At 43.2% G+C, this 24,539-nt stretch overlaps 1 protein-coding gene and 2 non-coding genes across 3 annotated transcripts; 1 reads left to right on the forward strand and 2 right to left on the reverse strand.

Moving 5' to 3' along the window:
* Positions 1-1,017: 1,017 nt before the first annotated feature.
* On the forward strand, positions 1,018-1,091 carry TRNAT-AGU (transfer RNA threonine (anticodon AGU)). The gene has a single exon. It is a non-coding gene; the product is annotated as a tRNA-Thr (tRNA).
* A 3,937-nt stretch (positions 1,092-5,028) lies between these two features.
* On the reverse strand, positions 5,029-5,111 carry TRNAL-CAG (transfer RNA leucine (anticodon CAG)). The gene has a single exon. It is a non-coding gene; the product is annotated as a tRNA-Leu (tRNA).
* Positions 5,112-14,715: 9,604 nt separating this feature from the next.
* Positions 14,716-20,181, reverse strand: BTN1A1 (butyrophilin subfamily 1 member A1). Its single transcript, XM_014851634.3, has 7 exons — positions 20,115-20,181; positions 19,526-19,873; positions 17,431-17,712; positions 16,441-16,590; positions 15,929-15,949; positions 15,808-15,834; positions 14,716-15,389 (listed from the first exon to the last, which is right to left on the reverse strand). Exons 1-7 carry the CDS (start codon positions 20,179-20,181, stop codon positions 14,716-14,718), a joined length of 1,569 nt encoding a protein of 522 aa, XP_014707120.1.
* Positions 20,182-24,539: the final 4,358 nt, after the last annotated feature.

Genomic DNA, 24,539 nt, shown 5'->3' on the forward strand with positions numbered 1-24,539 from the left:
TGAGGAGTTGAGGTCTGGGAAGCCTCCGCTCCGTGATGTTCTTGAGACAGCAGCTTTCCTGGCAAACTCAAGGACACATGACTAGCCAGACTTCAGAGTGCCTCCAACTCCAGGCCACCTGGGCTTTTAACAATTTGTAACTCCTATTTAGTTGTAAAGCTCAAGGAGTCCAAGTTTAAAGAAACAGGTATTTACATATGAGTGGAGCTAGAGAAGCAGGAAAGGGGGTGGTGGGTTTTAGTTTTAACCCCGTATACGCTGGGTTCAATGTTGGGGAACTGATATCAGGGCTGATGTTAAGAGCCTGTAACAAACAGAGATCCTTTGGACAAGTTTTAGGACAAGAAAGCTCCTCTCCTCTGTAGCTGCAGAGGAGAAGGGACGGCTCCTTTCTTTCTTTCCAAGACCAGGTTTTAATTATGAAGTCTTGTATTTTTAAGGTGCGACTCTGGAATTCCAATAGTTTAACATTATAAGCAAGAAGCAGGCAGATGGAACCTAATTTTACGGAAAGAAATGGGATAAGGAATGACTGGAATTTTATTTATGAGATGAGAAACATAGCTTGCTTCCTGCAGGGACCAGTTCTTGGTGCTGGGACTGTTCTGACATAAATATGTTACACGACCCGGAGGAGTGTTCTCCTGTAAATGCGGCCGGTTCCGCTTCCCCTGCTCCTCTCCTCCGGGCGCTCTAGGTCATGCTTCACCCTGGGAAGCAGCAGCTGCTGAACTCTTGCCCTTCCGGGCGGTTCCTCGGAGAAGGCTCCCCCGGCGAGCGCCGAGGGTTCAGGCTCGTGCCTGCGTTTTCCTCGCCCCAACCCCGCGCGAAGGGAACTCAGTTTTCCTATAGTTGCGCCGTTCCTTAGGTGTTTGTGGGGCGAAGCGGAGGTTCATCTTTGGGGTCTGGGAAAGCATCTGAGCTACTCCTGCCACGCAAAGGCCGGAAGATAAATGCACAGAACAAAAGCAAACACCATTCCTTTTCCTTGTTGATCTCGGCAGTAGCAGACGTGTTGGCTCCGTGGCTTAGCTGGTTAAAGCGCCTGTCTAGTAAACAGGAGATCCTGGGTTCGAATCCCAGCGGGGCCTCTTTGTGGTTTTCCTGCCATTGATAAAGGTCATGGTTGATCGAAATGTAGCCTTAATGGTTAATTTTCCCTATGGATTTTCACGGAAGTCTTTTATGTTGGTGTGTGGGTGGACACTCTTCTTGTTTACGAAAAAACAGACAAAGACGAATTTCGTTTTCTTTTGGAAGAAAGAATTTCTACCTTTCTTGGTGTTCTTAGATTTTTATTCCACAGATAATATTTTCTCAGCAAGTATGACAGGAACCAGGGAAAACAGAAGGGAAAGTCACCAAATTTAAACTCCAAGCAACATCATAATCTCTGGTCACTCTATTCTCTTACCTGGGGAAATCCCAAACCGATGCCCTCTCTATCTGCAGCCTATATTTTCAGAAAAGTCAACCTCTGTAATGATTGATAAATGTATTGTTCAGAAGGCTGCAGCATCTCAGTTCATAGCAGCCACTAAAATCTAACCGTATAACACAAGTTGTAATTATCTATTTAAAAGGGTGGCCTTGTGCTCAGAGGTTTTTGGAGGAAAATCAAAAAGAAAACAAATATTTGTAACCGTGATTTCAGAAAAGAAAGTGTGGGGGAAGTGTTCATTTTATTGTGTATCAAAGTGGATAGCCCACTAGATCGCGCAGACTTGAAGCAGGCAGCATCCAGGCTGACTTGAAGAAGTGCAGGAAGGGCTGAGGTGCGTTCTCCCAAACTCTCCAACAAGGAGGAGGCAAAACTGGGAAGTATGAAAAAAGTCCGGAGTTTTATTCATAGCTGGGCTTCTTTACATAGAAACTCACGACCAAAGAAACAGAAATTTGCTGTTACTGTTACCGGCCCTCTTACTCATCTCCCAATACCAAGCACCCCATCACATGGCACAGAAAGTTCCACCAGCCTGGCTCTCGCCTTCAGAGCACATTACTTTAGGTAGATGGTCAAGGCTTGAAATATGATCTCCTCTCCTATTTGTGGAAACACAATGTCCCAATACTTTGAGGCCTCGTTCAGGAAACAACTCTACTTTTATGGAGACTTTCTCTACTCACTCTGCATCTTAATTCCCCACCTTTCTCTCTGGGTGTCAGACATTGCTGATGGAATGTCTGTTCAACAACAGCAATGGAAAGGCAGATCCACTCTTTCACTACATTCTCTTATCTTCTTTTCACAAAAGCCTTTTTTCCAGTCCCAGAGTACAGACCTTCCTCAAATGGTAGGCCAGCTGGGTCAACGCTAGACCACTATTCATCCTGTAATGAAATCTGCCTTAACTGTCACCTTCCTGCTCAATCAGGCTCTAGGAACACCTTTACAAGGATGCTTTCAGCCAAGTGGCGCTCAATAGATTGCATGAGCCGTAACACCGAGGTAGTGATACTGGCTACTGAAGCTATGGAATACTCCAAGTGAGGAATCTAACCATCTCTCCCCAAAGCTAAAAATTCTTCCTAACTCTCTATACATCAATCATCAAAGTGATTTATGTGTACAGGTGGAAATGGTTTGCAATCAAATGCTTGTTTAACCACTCAGTGCCTATTTGCCCAAGGCCTATTATGTGGCAGGTACCATGCTAATCACACATGGCTCGTGAGTTCTGCCCTAAAGAGGCTGGTGGGAGGGTGAGGCAAACAATTCAACGGCAATCTCAGTACAGTGGGATGTAATCCACTGGTAGTGGAGGGTACTGCTGGCCACACTTCAATAATTAACCCAGACTGGGTAGAGGTAGAAGGAGGTGGGGAGAGACTTTATGAAAGAAGTAACACCTAAAACGAGCATGAAGGAGATGTAGAACTTATCGAGGCAGGAGAGTGGGCCAGGGAGAAGAAGAGGAAGAGGTACTCCAGGCAAAGGGAATGGTGTGTGCCTAGAGGTGAGAAAGAGGATACCCAGTTTAGGTAAATGGAAGCAATGAGGGGAGGGGGTATGCAGATCTTGAAACTTTTCTTAGTCTAGAGATGACCCATAGGCCCTTAGGCATCCTCATCATTTGTGGCCTCATGAAGACCACAGATGGACTTGACTTGACAATTAATAACTATCAAGTGTCTCATGCTTTCTTTTAAAAAGATAGTGTATTACCAAAGCAGTGTGGATGGCATTTGAATTTACAGGTTGTGGATTAAATAGGGCCTATAGCTAGGCTGCTGCTATTTTCCTATGAGGACATGGAGCAAAAGGGACTGTATTTCCCATTTCATCCTGGATAGCAACACTCATCTACTTGCTTCATATCTTTTTCTGCTCCAGCCTGTCTACTCCTCAGGAGAGGGGCTGTACCAGTCCTGTTCACTGCTGGATCTCCAGAGTCCAGCACAGGCCCTGCAAACAGTGGGTGCTCAGTTTAACAAAAAATACAATTTATGAGGCATTTATTTTTGCCAGGCATTTATCAGGAGTTTATTATTTGCCAAGCACTTTACATATACCAAGTCATGCAATCCTCACAGCATACTTAAGAGGTAAGGTTCAATTATTTCCTCCATTTTAAAGAGAGCACCAAAGCACAGGGATACAAAGTCACTTGCCTAGAAGGTCATACAGCTCATAAGTGGCAGAGCCTAGGCAGCCTGAATACCATTGGACCAACTATTGGCCCATCAGGTACCTTTAAGTGCTTCTCCCTATTATCCTAGGGGATGTACTATTTGCCATTTCTTCCTTTCTCAGCTGTTGCCAGAGCCCAAGTGGGGACTCTAAATGGGCAGAAATGGACTGAATGTGTGACCATCTAGGCAATAGGGGAATTTCCACTTGTTTGTTCTTTTTTAACCTTGTTGATGACAGTCTTTCTAATACATACCAATTCGCTTTTGTTTCAGTATGTATGAATCTTTCTGTGAGTTTTGAGGAATTTGGGGGAGAGAGTGAAGGAAGAACAATTCTAAATATCAATGATCATAAAACAGATTTACCCTATTTTCTGCCTTTGTGACCTGGAATTAGATTGGATTTCTTTTTTAAAAAGGAATGGTGAGGAGAAAATTCCAGTCACCTGAGGTTTTGTTTAATTGGGGCTTTGCAATAAATTATGTAAGAATAATACTCACTATCCAAGTTTTGAGTTCAAAATAGAAATGTATGTTAATATTTGTAACTCTAGCTATTAATGATCAAGATAAGCAGGCTGGACATCAGGAAACTTGAATTTGAGGAATATTTCTGGAAATGTCACTAAAGATGAACTTCTGTGTGTCTAAATCACCCTCCCTCGGTCCTGGATTCTGTTCTGAACCACAAAACTGTCAGACTCTCATGACCTGCAATTTGCTCCTGCTGTATCTCAAGGAAAATCTTACACAGATTCATAACGGAATATGTAGGAAGATGTTCATTGTGATGGCAAAGTGTTGGACTCAATCTGGGAGTCATCTCTGGCTGAGTAGGTGGACACACTGCAGACAAAAGCAGTTGGTCTAGATATGCACACAGCAACACAGATAAATCTCAAAAATGTGGTTCGAAAAGACTAAAGTAAAATAGGATAAGATATATGACACGGTGTCATTTATCTAAATTAAAACTCATGCACTGAAACCAAAAATACATGTTCTACAAAAACGTATAGAAAGTAAAGAATGAGCTTTTCAGTGATTTCATCTTATGGAGATTGGAGATGGGAAATGAGATTGAGGAAAGGGAATTAAAAAGGAATCTACAAATAAATAAAAGAGGGACCCTGCGGACATCAGGTTATCACACAGTATCAGTGTGATAATTGACGAGTAACTTTCGTTCAACTCCTTGAATATGAAGGAGAGGGACAAACTAGATAGAGACTGAGAAAGGAGGTGAGATTAAAATGACTAGATCTTAAACTGTCTTTTGGGTACAGAGTGCTTTCATTCTAGAGCTCGGATAATTTATTTAAAAAAATTCATCACTCCAGGGTGGGAATATGGGAAGAGGTAGGTGGTACGATAGTTAATTGTTAAAAGCATTGCTGTCAGGAGTGGGATTCGAACCCACGCCTCCAGGGGAGACTGCGACCTGAACGCAGCGCCTTAGACCGCTCGGCCATCCTGACTATCTGTCCGCTCTACCTGCTCAGAATTGGTTTCTGTGTCTAGCTAACACTAGTCACCTTTCAAGATGTGGGAATTCTTCAGTTAAAAAGCGAAACCCTCACTTAACTAACCTCCCCGGACGCCGACGCTGGGTGGAAGAGCGGAATAACGCTGGGGTTGCCGGGGCCGCAGAGGAGCGTCTTCTGCGTGAACTCGGATTCGATTCCAGGCTGCTCCGAAGGACGGCTGGCGGGCGGCGGGGCGCGCGCGGGCCATCTCAGGGCATTTTCTGTCCTCTCTAAAGTAATGGCACCCCTGCTGCTAGATTTGCCTTGCTTGAATTTACAGTTTATCTCAGGAGGTTTTAGGCTATTCCAGCTTAGTGCTGGCTAACTCCTCCCCTCCTTTCCTTTCTCTTGTAAATCTCCCCACTCGTGGTTACCCCTTGGGACAGGTGTAATGGGGCTGGGGGGGTGTCTTGCTTCTTGTTCTGAGTTTATCTAGCTGTACACTGGGGATTTGTGGACTTTTCTGTATGGGTGTTATACTGCAATAAATAGTTTAAAAAGCGAAAAAGGGTGAGTAGTTTCTGTATCTACTAAAACCGGTAGAGAGGGCTCTTGATACCCGCCCTCTGCTGCACCTACTTTTCTAAACATTCTTGAAGGTCAGACGTCACCTACTTCCGGTTTTGTTAGCAAGCATTAGCCGTCGGGAGTCTGTGGTGGAATGTCACTGACTGGAAGCCAGGGAACGGGACAGTTCAAGTTTCAAACAGAACTAGAACTAGTTAATTAACTGCCTGGAGGATTTTAGATAAGTTATTTTGCCTCTGTTGACCTCAGAAACTGCTAATTTAGGCACTTTCCAGTTTCATCTGAGTTCGCTTGATGAAATAAAATGCTTAATCTCTTAAATTAAGCAGCAAATCCCCGTCCCCAGGGAACCAGTTAGATGGAAATCCTCAGGCCCGCTCAGACCTATTGAATCAGACATCCTGAGGATAGAGCCCAGCAATCTGTGTTTAACAAGTGCTTGGTGTGATTGAGACATGCTCAAGTTTGAGAACCACTGGCTTAAAGTGCAATAACCCTGTAATTCTTAACAGAGAAACTGCTCTGACATTAGTGGGAGGTGGAATGTGAAAGCATATAGATAATGCCTCTCATACTCTACTAGGGCAGTGGTTCTTCCCTACGGAGGTTTTTAAATATACCAACATCTTCCTTACCCCAGACCAATTGAATTAGAATATCGGAGAGTTCCACCTGGGAATTGTATTTGTTAACAGTTCCCCTCTACCCCGAGGTGGTTCTAATGTGTACCCGGGTTTGAGATCCTTGTTTTAGGGTTTAGCTTTAGAGAAAGGCTGAATCTTCCTTTTAAGGATGAGGTGTAGCCACATTCAAAAAAGTGCTCAGGCCTATGTACCAAAATATTTGTAAAACATGGAAAGAAGCTGTCCAAAGCACAGTTTGCACTGGATGTTTTAAGCGTATGCATGCCGAGTGTGTGTGTGCCCACCTGCACTGGGATGTCTGAATGGGAATCTTTGGAGATAGCCAGAGATGACTATAACCAAAGGAGGTGTTCCCAGGTGCCTGAAATGCTGGAACCCAGCCTTTCTGGGATATAAAGTGGAAATAGAATATATAGAATATTAAAATCTGATTATTGGAGTGGTATGGGAGGAGGTTGTATGTAAGCATTTTGTGAAGACAAATATGTATCATCTCAAGGATTCAAGTAACATTTCTGGGTTTCAGAAGTCTAGCAACAGCCACTGTCATCATGGGATGAAACAAAAAATGAATCTAGATAATTTAAAGGACAGAGAAAGTGAAAATCCCCAGAGGAAGAAGAAATGAAAGCTTCATAAGGTCATTGACAAAAAAGTACAGTACTTTTATTTCATCTCTTCATTCATGAAGTTGATGGTCCATGAATGAATGTACCAAACAGTAATGAGAGAGAGAGATCATGAGGAGTTCGAGCTACATGAAAATGGACATATTTATTTGAATAAGGACATATTGTGGTTAAAACATGAGTTTGGTTTAGAAGAGAAAGGGAGTGAATGTTCATAAGGTGGGCTCTTTTCTGGTGAACATATGGTATTTACCTTGGCCAGAGGATGAAAGGACCCAGGCCAGGTAAAATACAGGACCCCCAGTTAAATTAGAATTTCAGACAAAGAATGAATGATTTATTATTATAAAGTATGTCCCAGGGTCTGGCCCGGTGGTGCAGCAGTTAAGTGCACACGTTCTGCTTCAGTGGCCTGGGGTTCGCCAGTTCAGATCCCGGGTATGGACATGGCACTGCTTGGCAAGCCATGCTGTGGCAGGCGTCCCACATATAAAGTAGAGGAAGATTGGCACGGATGTTAGCTCAGGACTAATCTTCCTCAAAAAAAAAAAAAAAGTATGTCCCATATGGACATATTTTATTTGCTAAATCTGGCGATCTGACCTACTTTCAAAGAAGCTGAGACAGTAAAGGCCCAACTTCTAGGTGTGGTTTGGTCTATCCCCACGTGTGTCTAGAAAACACTCACACCCATATCTCTGTGGTAGGTTGACCATAGCTGTCCTGACCTCCAAGTCAGTCCCAAACTTTCTTGAGCTTGGAGCATACTTATAACTTAATCTCTCAACTGATATTAACTGAACAACCATTATGTAGCAAGGACTTGTCTTTGTTTGCAACAAAACAAAATCCCTGCTCTCACGGGCGCCTACCTCTATGAAGAAGACAGACAATAAAGAAGACAAATAAGCTTGTAGTTTCAAGTAGTGGTAAGTGCTTTGAAGAAAAATAGAGCAGTGAAGGATCAGAAAGTAGTGGAACAGGGGTGAGTGCAGTGCTATTTTACAGAGGGTAGTGAGGGAAGGCATTTGAGTAGAAACTCAAATAAAATGAGGGATGAGACATACGGATATCCAGGGGACAGGCAGAAGACACAGCGAGGGCAAAGGACTTGAGGTGAGAATGAAGGAGCAACAAAAGCCCTCTGTGTCTGTAGGAGAGTAAGTAGGGAGTGGAAAGAGCTTAGATGCAGAAGCGGACAAAGGCCAAGTGGTATACATAGGGCCTGAGTTTTATCCTAACTGCACCGGGAAGCCATTGGAGGATTTTAGTGATATAATCTGGTTTGTCTTTAAAAACAATACTCTGATCATTGTATGGATAGCTGGCCACAGAGGTAAGAGTAGAAGCAGATGCTATTTCAAAAATCCAGGTAAGAAATGCTGATGACTTAGACCAGGGAGCTAGTGGTGAAGGACGAGGGACATGATCCCATCCAAGATGTAGTTTAAAGGCAGAGCTGATGGGTTTACATCTATGCTTTATGGCTTGAGAAAATGGGTGAATACTAGACCCATTAACCAAGATGGGGAAGATGAAGTGAGAAGTAAATTCACCAAAGAGAATCCAAAGTTGTACTTTAGGCCTGGTAAATGTGAGGTGCTTATTAATGGTCCAAGTTGAGACATTTAAGAGTTGGTGGGATATGTAAGACCAGTGCAGAGGCCATGTTGGGGCCACAGACATGGCTTCTGGAGTCATGAGCAGATAGATGGGAGTTAATATCATGGTAGACAGAAGAAAGAATGCAGTCTTTGTCAGGTTCTCAAAAGCATTAAAAGTCTCTAAATAACAATAAACTAATCCTCTAGAACTTCAACTCAACAGCTACAATAATATAACAATGTCTCTCAGTGGTTATTGAAGTGTCCAGAGCCATTGTCCCGGCACTTCGTCATCTTCCAGTGCTGTTTGGCTATTTGAATGGAACTCACAGCTGCCCTGACCTCACTCTCTTAGAAGATCTTGAGGCCAAATTCTTGTAGAGTCCAGTACAAGACCTTTGGCGTTAGCTTGACGTTATGTTAATTCTCTTACTTGTTCCAAGTTATACTTGCTCTGTAAGCCAACAAAGGATCTGTCCAGCCCAGAGGATTGTTTGAAGGTCATTACCTAGACAACATCTTTGTAGTGTAGTGATCAATAGCATGGACCCTGGAGCCAGGCAGCCAGCTTTACTGCTCACCAACAGGTATTGGAAGCCATCACATCTCTCTGCACCTCAGTCTCTTTGTCTATAACATCAGGATTGGACTCTACCTAGCTCCTAGAGGCATGAAAAATGACATGAGTTACCAAATGTAAAGCACATGGAACAGGACTCGCATATAAATGCTTTGTTACTGTTAGCTACTGTAATTATGCATACTCAGTTGTCCCAAAAATGCATTTTGCACATTGATTGAAATTTGAGGGCACATCTCTTGAAGGATTCTTGGCACCGTAGCTGAGATCTGACCCAAGTAGATACATAATATTTTGAAGCAGACATCTAGTCTGTTGTCAAACTTCAAACTGCAAATGAATCACCTGGGGATGTTGTTAAAACATAGTTTCTGATTCAGGAGGTCTTAGATGGGCCTCAAGATTTGTGGTTCTAACAAGCTGGCCAAGGACAAGCATGAGTAGCAATGCTCGAAAGTGTGTGTGGCATCTATATTCAGTGCTCTCTGCAGTGGTCAGCCAGTTCTCTGGGATGAATTAGAGTTGCTCAGTTCTCAAGTCTCACCTTCCCTTGGGAGGCTCTTGGTCCCAAGTCAAGTACTTTTATGAACACAGGAAAACTTGGCAAATCATTGTAAGAATCTCAGTTGATGAGAAATACCAGTTTAAACAAAATCATTCAAATGGTCTAGCCTTGGAATCCTCAGCCTCATACAAAGGCACCAAGAGCCATTTAGGGCATGTACTAGCTAGGATATACCTTCAGTTTTGTGTAAAAAAGTTTCAAACTAACTGTGGCTTGAACAAGAAATAAATAAAGAATTATTTAAAAGATAAAGAATTAAATAAAGAATTAAGAAATAAACTTATTTTTCTCTTATGGAAAATCAAGCTGGTAAGGAGGCTGTGTTCTGTGAAATCATCAGGACCCAGGCTCCTTCCATCGCACTGTTCCACCATCCATCCTAGGTTGTTGCCCCCATTCTCCTGTCTAAGATGGCCCTCTCATCCACAGTCCAAGCAAGAGGATGCATGGAGGGAGGCCCAGTGTCTGCCTTTAAAGATGCAACCCAGAAGTTGCACGGATCACTTGCTTTCACATTCCACTTGCTAGAATGTAGTCATGTAGATGCAAGGGAGGTTGAGAAATGTTTTCATTCTGGATGGCCACACGTCCAGCTAAAATTTGAGTGCTAACGTTATGGGAAAAGGTAAAAAACAGATTTGAGTGAAAACTACCAGTCTCTGCCACATGGGATCAAAATAAGGACCCTACTCTCAAAAAGAGGCATCAAACTGAGACCAGTTCTGCCTTTCATTTTCTACAAATGTATCACTCTTTCTTCCATTAATTCAGACAGTCTTTTCAAATCTCTTGTTATGTTCACCACAGCTACCACATCTGTACCACAAAGAGTTTCTAACTGGTGTGAAACACTCCCCAAAGAGGAACTAGTTTAAGTCCATTGAAATAAACAAATACAGATATAAATTCTGTTTTTAAAGGTGAGGATAGACCCAAATGTTGGTGTTGGTTGTGAGTGATAAGATTTTTGATCATTTTTACTTTTTTAAAAAAATTTTCATGTATATTCAGCAAAATAGGTTATTTCCATTTTACAATAGTAAGATGAAAGGTGGGAGCAAATGTGTATGTAGTTGGTCTGTCAGAGGCTATTCCAAGAGGGAGATTTGAGAAGACGTAGTGCTGTCTAGAGGCAGAAGGGACAGATGAATTGGGATGTACAGAGAGATGGCACGAGAGAGCTGCAATCGATTGGGGAAGAGAGAAGGTGTACAGTTATTTTTCTCTTAATCTGAATGTCTTGGCTCAATTGTCTCACCGAACCTCTGTTAAACAGAGGCAGGCACTTCCAAACACGTGATGACCAGAGGTAGCATTTGAGAGGTGAAATGAAATCTGCTATTATTATTTCAGTAGCATTTGCGTTTTTAGTCTGATCTTTAGTTGTGGGGTGAAAGGTTTTTGTTTCTGGCTTAAAAGGAAAATCAGGCCTTGGAAGCACTTCAGTTAGTTATTTGCGGTGGTGGGAGAGAGGCCTTTCCGGGTGCTTCTAAAATCACAGTGTGACTGATTCTGCCTCAGGCGATTCAGACTTTGGCACAGCATTAGCAAGGTGACATTTCTTCTCTTTTAGAAGATTCAGAAATAAAGCTAGAACTGCCAAGACTGATAATTTTCTCCAGACAATGGTAGTTGGTACCAACTGGAAAGAGAGCCTCAAGGCTCATCAGATAAGTTCTTCCTCAGGGGTGCCTCATGAAAAGAGGCTAGAGCTGGGGAGAAAAGGAAGGACACAGATGTTTCCTGAGAATCTACCACGAGCTCAGTACTGCACCTGGTGACCATTTTCCTTGAAGATCATGCGGAAAAGGGATGGGGAGGGGAGTCACAGAGCTGATTAAAACACGTGACTGTTTTTCTTTCTACTCTCAGAGAGGAGTTTCTGTGGCAGCCCCATCTATTCTGGGTGAGATTTCACATACGCATTTCAGGATACACATTATACATAGAACTAACAAAGCAACTTCCTGAAGTTCTCAAGTATTTTTAAAGAAATTTGGACTTTATTTTTTTTTGACTTTGTAAAAGTGTAATTGAATGCAAATAAATACTTTTAAAGCAGGAATAAATGATGTTCTTCTCCCAGGTGTACAGTGTAGAGTAAGAGGCATGGGGTGGGCAGTGTGGGGTAAGCAGTGTTTGAGGAAGGGAGAAGGAAAGGAGGACATTGGGTGCTGGGAATCCATGAAATGATGGAGGAAGGAGCCCTTTCTGTCTGGTTCTCTGGGTGCAGGCCTTTGGTCCAAGTAGAAGGTGGCATGGTTAGTTTCTTTTTTCTTCTCCTGACCCTCTTTATGCCTAAGAATCTCCTGAACCGATGGGTTCCACCTTGGTAATTTCTCTAAACAGTTTTCTGAAGCTCCAGTCCCCAGATGGACTTAATCTGTCCTCCTACTCAACTGCGGTTTGCTCAGTGGAAGGTGTCTTGGACAGATAGCAAGAACACTTGCTTTCAGGTCCTGGCACAAACTATGTACCTTTAATCAAATCACTTCACTTCTCTTGGTTTCAGTTTCCTCATCTCTGAAAGGAGGCAGCTGGAGTCAATGTTGACAGTCGCTTCTCACTCATTACGTTTTCTTCCCTACCCCTTCCCAAATGAAAACCTCTGTAATCTCCTGATTTATAAACCTGTATGCAGATTTATTTTTAAATAATCTAGTAACACACCATGGAAATGTGATTATGTAGACATTGTTATGTAGATCTTGAACCCCAAGTCAGTAGAAAGATACTAAAACCAAAACCTAAATGGCAGTGGGGCCTGGGAGCTGACGATGACAAAAGGTGTGTAATGAAGTGTTGTTGTCATTGTCGTATTTTGCTTAAAGTATAGTGAATTTGATGATGCTAGACCTGTGTGGTGTTCAGAATTTCTACCTAAGAGAGAATGTTTGGCTTTAATTTGTCATGCTCTTCTGTGAGGGTAGCAGGTAGACTGAAAATTTAGGAAAGCTGGTTTTCACTTAATTATGAGAAATATAATGTGGTGTAATAATGGGAATAATATGATAGCGTGAACATAATTTGGAATTTGTTGTTTGATAAGTAATAGGTCTGATTTTGATGATTTCTCAGCAGGAGGCATAAAAAGAGGTAATTTTCCCACCATTTGGTGGACCTTTAGAGACGCACATTCTGTCTTTTTGGCAGCAGAGCTGTTCAAATTGCGTTAAAATCAGACCCTCTGTGAGGGGGACAGTTCCTGATTCTCACTTGGGGCAACATAGGGAAAGGGGGCATCTCACTGAACTACGAGGGCCTTCGAGTAGGAATCCATAGGGCCTCCCCTGTGGAACAGTGGTTTCCAAAGATCACCCAAGCTTTTTTTTTTTTTTTTTTAATTAGGAAGCATTACCATCAAAAATTTCTCAAATATTTCCTCCTCCTAGAAAAGTACTGTTAAAATTTGAAGAGGCTGCTTCACTCACTACACCAGGAGTCAATCACCTTTTCAGTAGGAGAAGGGAAGTCACCACCCAAACAGAGGCTGAGGGTAGGTAGCCAGTAGCACTATAGCCTTTTTGTAGGCAGCTGAACCCTCGTGGGACAACAGCCCCATGTGCCTGCTTGTCCTGGTGAGCCCACTGTCATCAGGCCTGGGGACGGGTGTTAGATAAATAGAACCACATTGCTTTGGCCAGCTGCATTCCCATGAAGATTTCTTTCCTCTGTTTTTGTTTCAGTTTCACTTGTTGGGATAAAGAAAGGAAGGTGCTGATGCAGCTTTCAGCAATCAGACAGACTTGTTTATTAAGTTAAGACCATGGGTGACATCTACCCTAGAAACTGGAAAAATACAAAGGGAAATGGAAGGCGTGAGCCTGGATAAATTTGCAGTCCATTGGCAAGACAAGCCACATGTATACAGGAAAATGCAAATACAAACAGGTGAATACAAACAGGTGCAATCCATTCAGCTGCACTGAGCACAATGACACAGCATTCAGGGAACTCTGGGGAGAGCAGCATGTAGGAAAGTTGGGTGGGGAGAGACTGAATGGTGGCATGGTGTGGAAATGGATGGCAGTTGAAGCTAATTGAAGGTGGATTTGAGGGATTTAAACTGGACATTGGGATGAGGAGTGAGGGGGCATGAGGCTGAGACGGTGGCTGATAAAGTGGTGATATCCCTGAAGGATGATTCGTGGAAATGCCTCTCAAATGGAGAGATTGTAGATCAAAAGGAAGAAAAGAATTGGAAACTTGTGGAGTCCAGAAAGTGAGGTTGGAATGACCCCCAAGCAAGGGAGAAACAGGAGGGTGCAGAGAGGGAAACAGGGCCTGAGGCATGGCTGAGCACACAAACTTTGAATTTTGTCTAAAATTCTCTCCTTGATCACATCTCTGTCTGACCCCCTAGCCCTGCTTCTTTCAGCTCTTCTCTACTCCCCCTTACCAACTGCTCAGATCCCACAGAAGTAGGGCCCATGTCTTCTACCCTGTATGATAGGACCTTGAAAATTTGAGATACAGACCCCAAAACTCCAGGGGCAAGCCAGATATCCATCACTGGCCTGGGTTCACCTCACTTTCCTCCATCATGATGTCCCCGAAGTTCTTTTATGGGGTTTCAGCCTCAGATCTTCCCTTTCCAGAACTCTTTGGGTTTTCTGCTTGCCTAAAACCCCTTCCTTTACATACTCCTATTCTGGGCATCAAGAACTGTTTCTGTGACAACTCCATGCCACCCTAACCCCATCTTCATCCCTGAGCTGTTCTTTGAGTTTGCTTCAAGTCCATTGCTATAAGATTTGGCCTCAAGAGATAGGAGAACACTAGAAGCAGTTTAAATCACCTTCCTGCCTCCTGAACATTGGTACAGAAACAGATTAGGAAAGTCCTACATGCCACACTCTCTACAGCAGCAATACAACCTTCCCAAGACTAATTAATCCCTACCCAACAGGAAGAAACAGCGGCTGCGGGAAGCCAGCAGCTGAAGCCTGAGGGGGTGATGGAGGAGAGGGTTTGAGCAAAGGAAAACAGTTAAATTGACATATTCCTTAAGGTGCCCCCTGGCTGGTCTGGGTAGGGATTAGTTTAGAATGGAGGGTGTCTGTATCCCCAGAGGCAGAGTCCTCCCCCATGGGGGACAGTGGGATCTCCTTAGAAAGGTCCTTGCCATTAGCAACTACTAGGACTTCCTCAGGCCCATCAGTGATTGGGCAGATGGTCAGGGGCTTTTTACCACAGGACCACAGGCAGAAGAAGGGCCGGAGGGGACCAGAGAAAGAGGTGTTGGGAAAAGTATAGATATGGGATCCATCAGTCATGTTGTAGAAGGAGATGTCTCCTGACTCATAGTCCAGGAAAATCCCAACCCGGCGAGGGGGTCCTGCCAATGGGAGAGGGGTCCGGAGTGGGGTGAGAGCCCAGTACCCATTTCCGTACAACTCCACAGCCCAGAACCCATTCTCTGGAGTCATGGGGTCAAATCCTTTTTTCATCACATTCTCCCTACACACCCCAATTGCCCAGTCAGTCCTGTCTCCCACTTCCACCTCCCAGTAATGTCTCCCTGAGGTGAAGGCCTCACGACCCAATACACAAGGCCAGGAGTCAAATCTCTCTGGTTTCTCAGGCAGTTTCTGACGGGCATCTTCTAGTCGGACAGATTTTGAGTCCTCATACAGAAAGAGGTGAGGGTGGGCGGTGTCTGGATCCAGAGTCACATCAACTAGAGACAGAGAGAGAGCGAGTCTGAGTATCAGTGAATGGTAGAGGTTACAAGAACCATAACTTCTTCTCCAAAGAAATAGAGCACTGTTCTAGGTGTTGACAGGTTCATCAGGAGGAGAGCTGTTTGGCCTGCTCAGCTGTTTCTATTCCCCTCGTCCATCCATAGCCACAGGGTGATGTATGTGCTGACTGTCCCCAGTGCCTAATGGGACCCTGTCAGAGGGGGCTTGTCTCTAGCCATCTTCCAACAGCCCTCGATGTACCTCAAGGAAAATGTTGAGGCCATTTTCCATCATCTTTCCTCTCTCTATGCTCATCACTAAAATGTGTTAGTGTTTTTATTTTCAAGTATTGTAGGACTTTGTATCCCTAGGAGCTAGAGCCTCAGAGCCCTTGAGAAGTTCAGAGCCACTGACCTGCATGCAATGTAGCCTTTTTCCATTCTGGAATGAAAGAGAGAGAAAGAGTCATTGATAGGTTTTATAAAAGGAGAGAGAAAACCTTGTGGGTGAAATATGACAAAAAGGTAGAACTTACTGAGTTCTTCCAGGAGTTTCTCTGGAAAACAAAAAGAAATACCTTAGTGACCTATTAAAGCGGGCATGAGGGAGGGGACAAAATGGTGTGAGAAACACACAAAGGAGTAATTGTTTAAGTCACGATTACCTGATTACTGAAACACTATCAATAAATGAAGAACAAGGATTACGTCTTTTTTTTTCTAAGAAATATACAGGAAGTTTCCACTGACTTGAGATCATATCTTTAATCATTACTGGGAAACCGAGTTAAAAGTGAGGATAGAGTCTGGGGGTCAGAAGTGAGTAAACATCATGGCTAATATCTCAGAATTGGTTTTGACTCCCCCCGCACCCCAAACTTCTGTTCTTCTTCACATTGGCTATCAGTGAACTCAGGAGCCTTATAACCCCCTCTGGTTTCAGAATTCTAGAATCAAATATCTTCCCATTGGCAGTCGTCCTAAAGGACTTGGATCCAGCTCTACTCGGAAGCACTCCTGCCAAGTAACCTGGGATTCTATGACTTACCTTTAGAACTGAATGTATCCTTCCTCTGTCTGGATCTTTCCTTGTATAGTCTCCAAGTGAAAAATATGGACCCAATTGTGAGAAGTGCTAGGACCATCAAGATGACAGCTACAGCCACCATCCAGGGAGTCAGTCTTGGGAAGAAGGGAACTAAAACAAAATCCCCAAGAAGAACATTTGCTGAGAAACTCTGAGCAAGTCCAGCTCTTCTCCTGATTCAAAAGGGGGTTAGAAGAGAGGATGATCTGGACCGCTCCCATTCCACTCATGGCAAAAACAGTCCCTCCAATGCCACTCTAAGCTTTTCAGAAAAATTTTGATCTTAGGTAGAGAGAGCAGAGAAAGAGAGGAATGAACATGAATAAGAGTCATTTTAGGACAGAACCTGTGAAATAAAGAATATAGTAGGCCAATTCATCTTCTTATGGAAATTCCTCCTTAACTATCAATGCAGGATGGGAACCAAGGGGATAAGGGAGGTAAATAAGGAAGGGGAAATGTCACCTCTGTGTGCAAGAGAAGGGGACTCAATGACCAAAGAATAAGGAAATGTTCCTACCTGAACCAGAGGTAGTGTCTAGGGAACAATGAGAAGATTTGCTTTCCTGACGACCCTGGAAACTTAGACAGAGCTCTAGCATGGGATGAAGAGGAGAGAGGAGGGCAAGGGTAGAAACAGGAGAACTAAGTTAGTCTTCTTGTTTACTCAAGGAGAGATGGCTTTGGATCAGGAAGGCACCCAGGGACAATGCTTCTCTATCTAAGATATATCTCCTAAGATGGAAAATCTGGAATTTCTATGAGATCTAAATAGAGTTTACACCTTTTGTATCTTTACTCTTCTAGTGAAGTTGGTCCCTCAAGTCAGTGCACAGGAGCTTAGGTGGGGAAAGTAGACAACTCTCCCACGAGGTCATGGCTGGCCAGGTGCTCCAGGTGATGTGGCCCTGAAGCTGCATCAAATAGGAATCCAGCATTGGTTTTACCTACCTGCTATGGAAATCTCTCCTTCCTTCTCCTGGCCAAGAAGGAGGTTCTGGATACAGCAGGACACATTCTTCATGGAGGTGTCCCTGATGACCACTGAAGCTGTCACAGTGAACAAGCCTTCTTCATCAGGATTCCTGGCCTCTGACATGGATGGAAACTTTTCTCCCTTGGGAGTTCTCCATTGCACCTGGGGCTCTGGGTACCATCCCACTGAGGTGCACTGCAGCCAGATCTCTCCACTTTCTTGAACTTCCATATGGATATGAGGATCAGAGCCCAGAGCTATGGAGAGAGAAACTGGCCTTACTCTTTTAGTGGACACCCTTCTGGGAATTTTATAAATATAGGGCCACATAGTTTGAGAAAGAGAAGCATGAGGGGACTAGGAATGAGAGGAACTCATCTCCATATTTCATTATACAAGGAAACTGAGATATTAATAAGAAGAATTTCATACACCTTATCATGGAGCAATGCCATATTGAGATTTAGTGTACAAAATGTGAGCAGGAGTTTGCTGGGCAGACATGGGGGTGCTTGTCCAGTCAACAGGAACAGGAAGACCAATGGTTGTGAAGTGCATTAGTGGTCTAGGCTGGGAGCTCCAGAGACGGGAGAGACCTCTGTGGTTGGAAGTAATACAAGAAGGCTTTAGGGAGGAGGAGAACTAAGATTGGGTATTTAAATATGAAAAGAAAAGGCGTATCCTTGAGGAGAAGGGGGGTTGGAGGTTCTTTGCACTGAGATCATGGCTGACAATTTAAATTTCCTCTATCTGTGATACTGAGTCAGGAATTTTCTTAAATGATTTCAACCTCTTCTTCCCTCACACAATTATGTCTTAACATAAATCAACATAAAGCTGCTTTTCCTGTCTGTTTAGCCTAACTAATTTCTTACAGTTTTACAATGTATAGAAAAACACCAATCTGCAGAGAAGAGTCCTTAAACACGTATCCACAGCTATCGATTTAAATCCATATTCCACGTTTGTGTGTGTATGTCAGAATGTGTATTCTTTTCATTAAAAGGGCTCCCACTTTCAGCAGATTCTCAAAGATGTCTATCACTCATAAGAGGTAATAATGACAGTTTTATGCTATCAAATCTCTAGGGTTTTATAATCAACGTTTAAGATACTTCCTTAAAAAAGGAAATATGAATTATGCATGATGCTGTCACAGGGGGCACTGGGTTGTGAGGCAGTGACCCAGATTTCTCCCAAATATTTTTCAAACTTTATCTTTTTTTGAATGTATACACTAAAGGCAATATATTTGTATATTAAATATTTTAGAGAGTCTGAGGTACAGTAATAATATCTTACAAGTATATAATGTCTTTAGAAGTGACAAAACACTTTCTCATATATTGTCTAATTTTATTTCATTCTTGCAAAATCTTGTTTGACAGATGCTGCTCCGGTATTACAGCAGGAAACATGGCTCAGAAAGAGATTCGCTTGACGGCATTCACTAGTAAGTGGGAAAGTCAGACCTCCATGCATACGTTCCTCCTGAATGCTTATCATTTTCCTTATTCTTTCACCCTGAATTTGGGCTTGGAGCAAAAACAAAAACAAAAACAAAACCTTTTCTAGGTGGATCAAGGATGTTAACAAGCAGCCATGTTCTATGATCTTAGGAAATCAGTCCTTGGGTACTAATCCATAAACCAGCCTTGAAGTATGTGGAGATGCTCAACACAGCCCTACTGTAATGGTGAAAAACACACACAATTTAAGTGTTCAATTCTGAGACTTGATCAAGTAAATTATGGTGCACTAATAGAAAAGAATGGCATAAAGCCATTACAGCTTATATTTACCTAACTAATAACATGAGGAAATGCTTATCCTATAATTGAGAGGTAGGGGAAGGACATAAATGAAATAAACTTCTACAAGAAAGATAATTCGCTGCTCAACTCTCAACTCAAACCTCCTTCCTACTCATCTCCCACTCTAGGCCTGCCAACCACTTCCAATCTAAAAGAGATTTGGGGGATGAATCTGATGGTTTCCAAAGTAACATATCCATAGGAAAAATTGTATCGCACAGCAATCACCAGAGAAAGTCAAAACTAGTCTACTCACCAGCCACCTTCAGTTGCACAATTGCCTCCTCAAAGCTATCTTCCTGCCTGAAAAAGCATCGGTACTCCCCATCATCAGAGGCCTTGACCCCGTGTATCTTCACAGCAACGCGCCCCGCTGTGACGTTGGTCTTCACCAGCGTGGCTCTCCCCCGGTACTCAGCCATCTGCTCTCCCTCCTGCTCCCGCCCTTCCCGGTGCACGAACACTGCGGGCGAGACTTTCTTCCGAAACCACCGCAGCTCCATGTGCTCGGCACTCACATTTGGAGAGAGATGACAGGGCAGCTCAGCATCTTCCCCAACTATGGCCAAGATGGGCTCCGGAGGTCCAATCACATCGAAGTGAGCTGCCGAAAAGCCGGGAGGGTCAGACAGGATGTGGAGAAGGGAGTTGAGGACTGACATAGACCAGGCTCGCGCCAATGGGCAGAGTTCTCCCACTATTTCACTTATTCCTAGAACAGCCTGAAGGAGTCCATCTGGACCCCAGCGGAGGTCGCCACTGAGAACCAAATGCGATTGTTTACACTTACTGAGAAATTTCAACCTCGGAGCCCTAAGAGAGAGAGACAGAGAGGGGAGACCTACCTGAATCCAGCGTGGGCAGCCAGAGGAAAATGAGGGTGATGAGGCAGGAGTTTGGGAAACCTGCCATCTTCAACCTTTCTGGGGCAGCAGGGCACTGGTGTCCTGAAGTCCGTCAGGAGCTTCAACCTAGGAGATGAATGGATACTAGATAACTATGGGTTCTCTAGACATCGTCTCCCCAGTCCTCCCAACAGCTCTTTCCATCTTGAGTTCTCTAGTCATTTGCACCTGGAACCTTCTCTCCGTCTCCTCCCCAGTAAAGAGTTTCAGTCCCTGCTGCCATCAGCATCCCCCACCCCCACCCTAAGTTTGGTTAAGCATGTACAAAACAACAAAATGGGCCCGTAAATCCCCAAAGAGATTTAGGAAAAGGGAGTTGTGAGGCATAGTATCCATTAATAGTTGCATATAAATGTACAGATCTTGGAACCACCACCCTGAAAAAACTCTTCTTTCAAACACAGTGATTTCGTATTTGCTTTTAGCAATGATAACAAAGATAAAGCAATGGAGGTAGAGACAGAGACCAGAGGAATAAACTGGGGGAAAAAAGAGGAAAAGGTGGGAGGAGATAGGACAAGAAAGGGGAGCTGAATAGAGTTAAAAGGCTTGAAGAGTAGAAAGCCTGGGATTAGGGAGGAAGGAGCCAGAGGGAGAGAAGATGCCCTCTTGGCTGATGGCTCTCTCAGGGGACCAAGAGTAATCCCAGATACTGACCTCTGATTTTGGAGGAAAAGACACCAATGAGCCACTGCTACCAAGTGAGAAAGCTGGTTGTGGCCCCAGGGGCCAGAGTTAAAGGCCAGCAGGAGAAGGAAGGGGAAGTGCTCTCAGGAAAGCCTGCCCCCAGGTCCCTGATGTGCTCACTTTGGGAAAAAAAGAGTTTTCTAGAGAGGTAAAAGGTCTGTGTATTTGTGGTCTTCACCTCTGAGATCAGGATATACATTAATGAGCTGGACTAAATAAAAGGGCCTAGAGTGAATAAGGAAGAGCATCAATAAAACGCTGAAATGAGATGTAAGGCCTTGGGCTAGTCAATTCACAGCTCAGAGCCTCAGTTCTTTTATCTCTAAATGGGAACATAGTTAATAATACCTTCTTTGAAGAAGTGTTGGGAGGACTAAATGAGATTCAGCACGTAAAGTGTTTAACATATCGTAGGGACTTGGAAGTTGTTATTCTATTATTGTTTACATGGGTTGAAAAACTAAAGGTAGGGTGGGAATGCATGTGTGTGATTCAATTTTCAGGGCCCCAAAGTTGCCTTCCTGCCAAAGCTACCTTCTTGAAAGCAATTCGTGAAACCTGCAATTCCTTTTTTAGGGTTAAACTTCTTATTGTTATGGAAAAGCGAAAAACTAAGGAAAAATATTTTTTCAAAGTAGAAATCATTCATAATGTCACCAACTAATGAAACCCTCTATTTACATTTTGACAGAATTGATGAGGCTTTTGCATAATTAGAAACATAGTTAATAGCTACATAATATACTGCAGGTGCCTACATTCCCAAGATTGTGAGACATCTCGGGTTTTTTGCCTATTATAAAGAGCGTATTTTATACATAAGTCTTTGTCTACATCTTTGATAACTTCCTGATAAGCTTTCTGATAAATTTCCAGAAATACAGTCCCCAGGTTAAAGGGTGTGAGCATATTTGCCAAGGTTCCTTCTTAATATGTTAAGTAACCCTATCACACCGTCAGCAGAAACCTCCTTCTCACCTTATTCTTGCCAGCATTGAGGGTTATTCTTCTTCATCATCACTAATGGGATGGGTGAAATTGATCAAATTATTATTTTACTATGCATTTATATGATGGTGAGGACGATCATTTTTCATATTAACGATTTACTATATCCTGGAAGTGAGCTTTTCAGGCCAATTGCCCATTTTTTCTCCTAGACAGATTCTGATGTTGTTTCTTATCGACCTGGATGAAACTTTTATTTATTTTTATTTTTATTTTTTTGAGGAAGATTAGCCCTGAGCTAACATCTGCCACCAATCCTCCTCTCTTTTTTTGCTGAGGAAGACTGGCCCTGAGCTAACATCCATCCCCATCTTCCTCCACTTTATATGTGGGACACCTGCCACAGCATGGCTTGCCAAGCAGTGCCATGTCCGCAGCTGGGATCTGAACTGACAAACCCCAGGCCGCCAAAGAGGAATGTACAAACTTAACCGCTGCGCCACCGGGTCAGCCCTGGATGAAACTTTTATAAATTAAAGATGTCAACCTTGTATTATATTTGTGGCCAAAATCCTTCACTGCCGCAGTTTGTACTTTGCTTTTTAAGTGGGACTACGATTAATATGAACAAAAGATAATTGCTCCTGCTGACCCACTGGACTGTCAGAAGAATTTTTCCCAAATGCAAATCTGAACCTTTTGCTTAAAGGATCACTTTTTGCTTAAAAATCCCTAAATGTCTCCTTAGCGACTCCAGCACCAAGTTCAGTCACCTTAATCTAGTCAAGAAAATGCTGTAGTATCTAGCGGTCTCCCTGCTTCTGTCCCCTCTCAGCTTCTTCTCCCTCCCCTCCAATGGCCTATCCACCTATGAGCAGAATTTGGAAAGAGATGTCATTGTCTCAACCCACAACACGCTTTCAGGCCTCTAGGTAGTAGGGCTTGTCTCTCCTCTTCCTACAGCATTCTGCTGCTTCTTATCTGCTTGACAAACTCCTGTCCTTCCTTCCAAAGCTCATTGAAGGGCAACCTCTTCCAGAAGCAAGCAGATGTGACCTCACTTCTAGGGCTTCCCCTTCTTTCACTTACGGCACCTCACTGTGAGCCCATGCAAGCACCCTAACCAGAGGGGTTGCAGGAAGGAGCTTCCCAGCACTGCCCCACTCACCTGAGAAACACCTTTGAAGTCTTGGGTCTTATCTACAAATTGAAAGTAAGTTAAAGCATTTTACTTCATTATTTATGATATTTGTTTAAATATGACTTTGGATAGCCTATTCCTCCTCCAAATGAAACCAACTCTCCAGGAGGTAGGCCAGGTTTATCCTGTGCTACGGATAACTTCCTGGTCCCTCTCTGCTGGCACACGCTTGACCCGAGTCCTACTCTGAGAAGCGGATGTGTTTATTTTTGTCTATTGTTTCCAAGTCTATCTTCCTCTCTTAAACTGAGTTCTTTGAGTTTGTACTCTGACTTCTTGTCAGCATATAGACGGAAATAGAATTTGCAACTTAAATCAAACCAACTGGTTGTTGGCCTTCCTAGTTTGAAATGCTCCTGCCTCATTCTCAACTCCCCACTGAGTTTGCCTTCCAAAAATATTGCCTATAATTGGTTTCCTCTCCTCAATCCAATTTGATTAGACTTCTGTCCCCTGCTCTACATTGTCAAAAAAAATTCCATGGGAGATTTTTTTCGGGAAAAAAAGAGCTTTTACTTGTATCCAAGGAAGTTAGACTGAAAAGAAAGGAGCCAGGAAATAGAGAGCAAATGGTATTTAGAACTCATGCTATTATGTGGCAGCCACAGTTTTGATTGCATCACACATGAGTCATTTCGACAGAAACCAAAGGCAGGATCTCCGAATTTTCCAGGCCCAGTCAGGGAGCAGAGATTCTAGATGCCCTGCCTCTCATGGCTCCCATTGTTTGTGAATCGCCTTTGTGATGTGGGGCTGCTAATGAGAAAGTTCGTGCTATTCCCAGGCCCACTGGAGAATAGAAACACGAAGTTTTCCTCTTAGACACGAAAATCATTTGGGCTGAGGAATGTGATGTGCTCCATATGAGAGCAAATCTAATGGCAAAATGTCAGGGCTTCCCCCGACTCCGCTTTTTCACCACACATGGTTCAAATTTCTGAATATTGTAGACAAGTCAAATCCAATGGCTACTCTCAACCTCATTTTGCTTGACCTTCATCAGCATGTTACTGAGGCAACCACTCACTCCTTTTCTCTCTAAAATTAGTTTTTAATCTGTCAAAGCAATGTGTACGAAGAGTTTTTTAAAATTCAAATAGTATAAAGAGTTTTCCCAAAAACTGCAGTCCCACTTCCATCCTATCATTCCCCAGAAACAGCCTCTTCAAATGCTCTATTGTTTTATCTGGTATTTATCTAGATATTTCTCAAGACAATAATGTATTTATGTTGCTATTTCTTGATATATTCATTTTTAAATATTGCTTTTCAATGCCCTATCAATTAAATCAATGATAGTTAATTTTATATGTCAACTTGACTGGGTGTGTCTGTAAGGATGTTTCTGGAAGAGATTACCATTTGAATGGTAGACTGAGTAAAAAAGATTGGCCTCACCAATCTGGGTGGGCATCATCCAATCACTGAGGGCCTGAATAGAACAAAAAGTCAGAGGAAGGGCAAATTTGTTCTCTGCTTGAGCTGGAATATCCCTCTTCTCCTGCCTTCAGAATTGGTGCTCTTTGTTC

This window comes from Equus asinus, chromosome 8 (assembly GCF_041296235.1).
Source record: "Equus asinus isolate D_3611 breed Donkey chromosome 8, EquAss-T2T_v2, whole genome shotgun sequence".
Taxonomy (NCBI): Eukaryota; Metazoa; Chordata; class Mammalia; order Perissodactyla; family Equidae; genus Equus; species Equus asinus.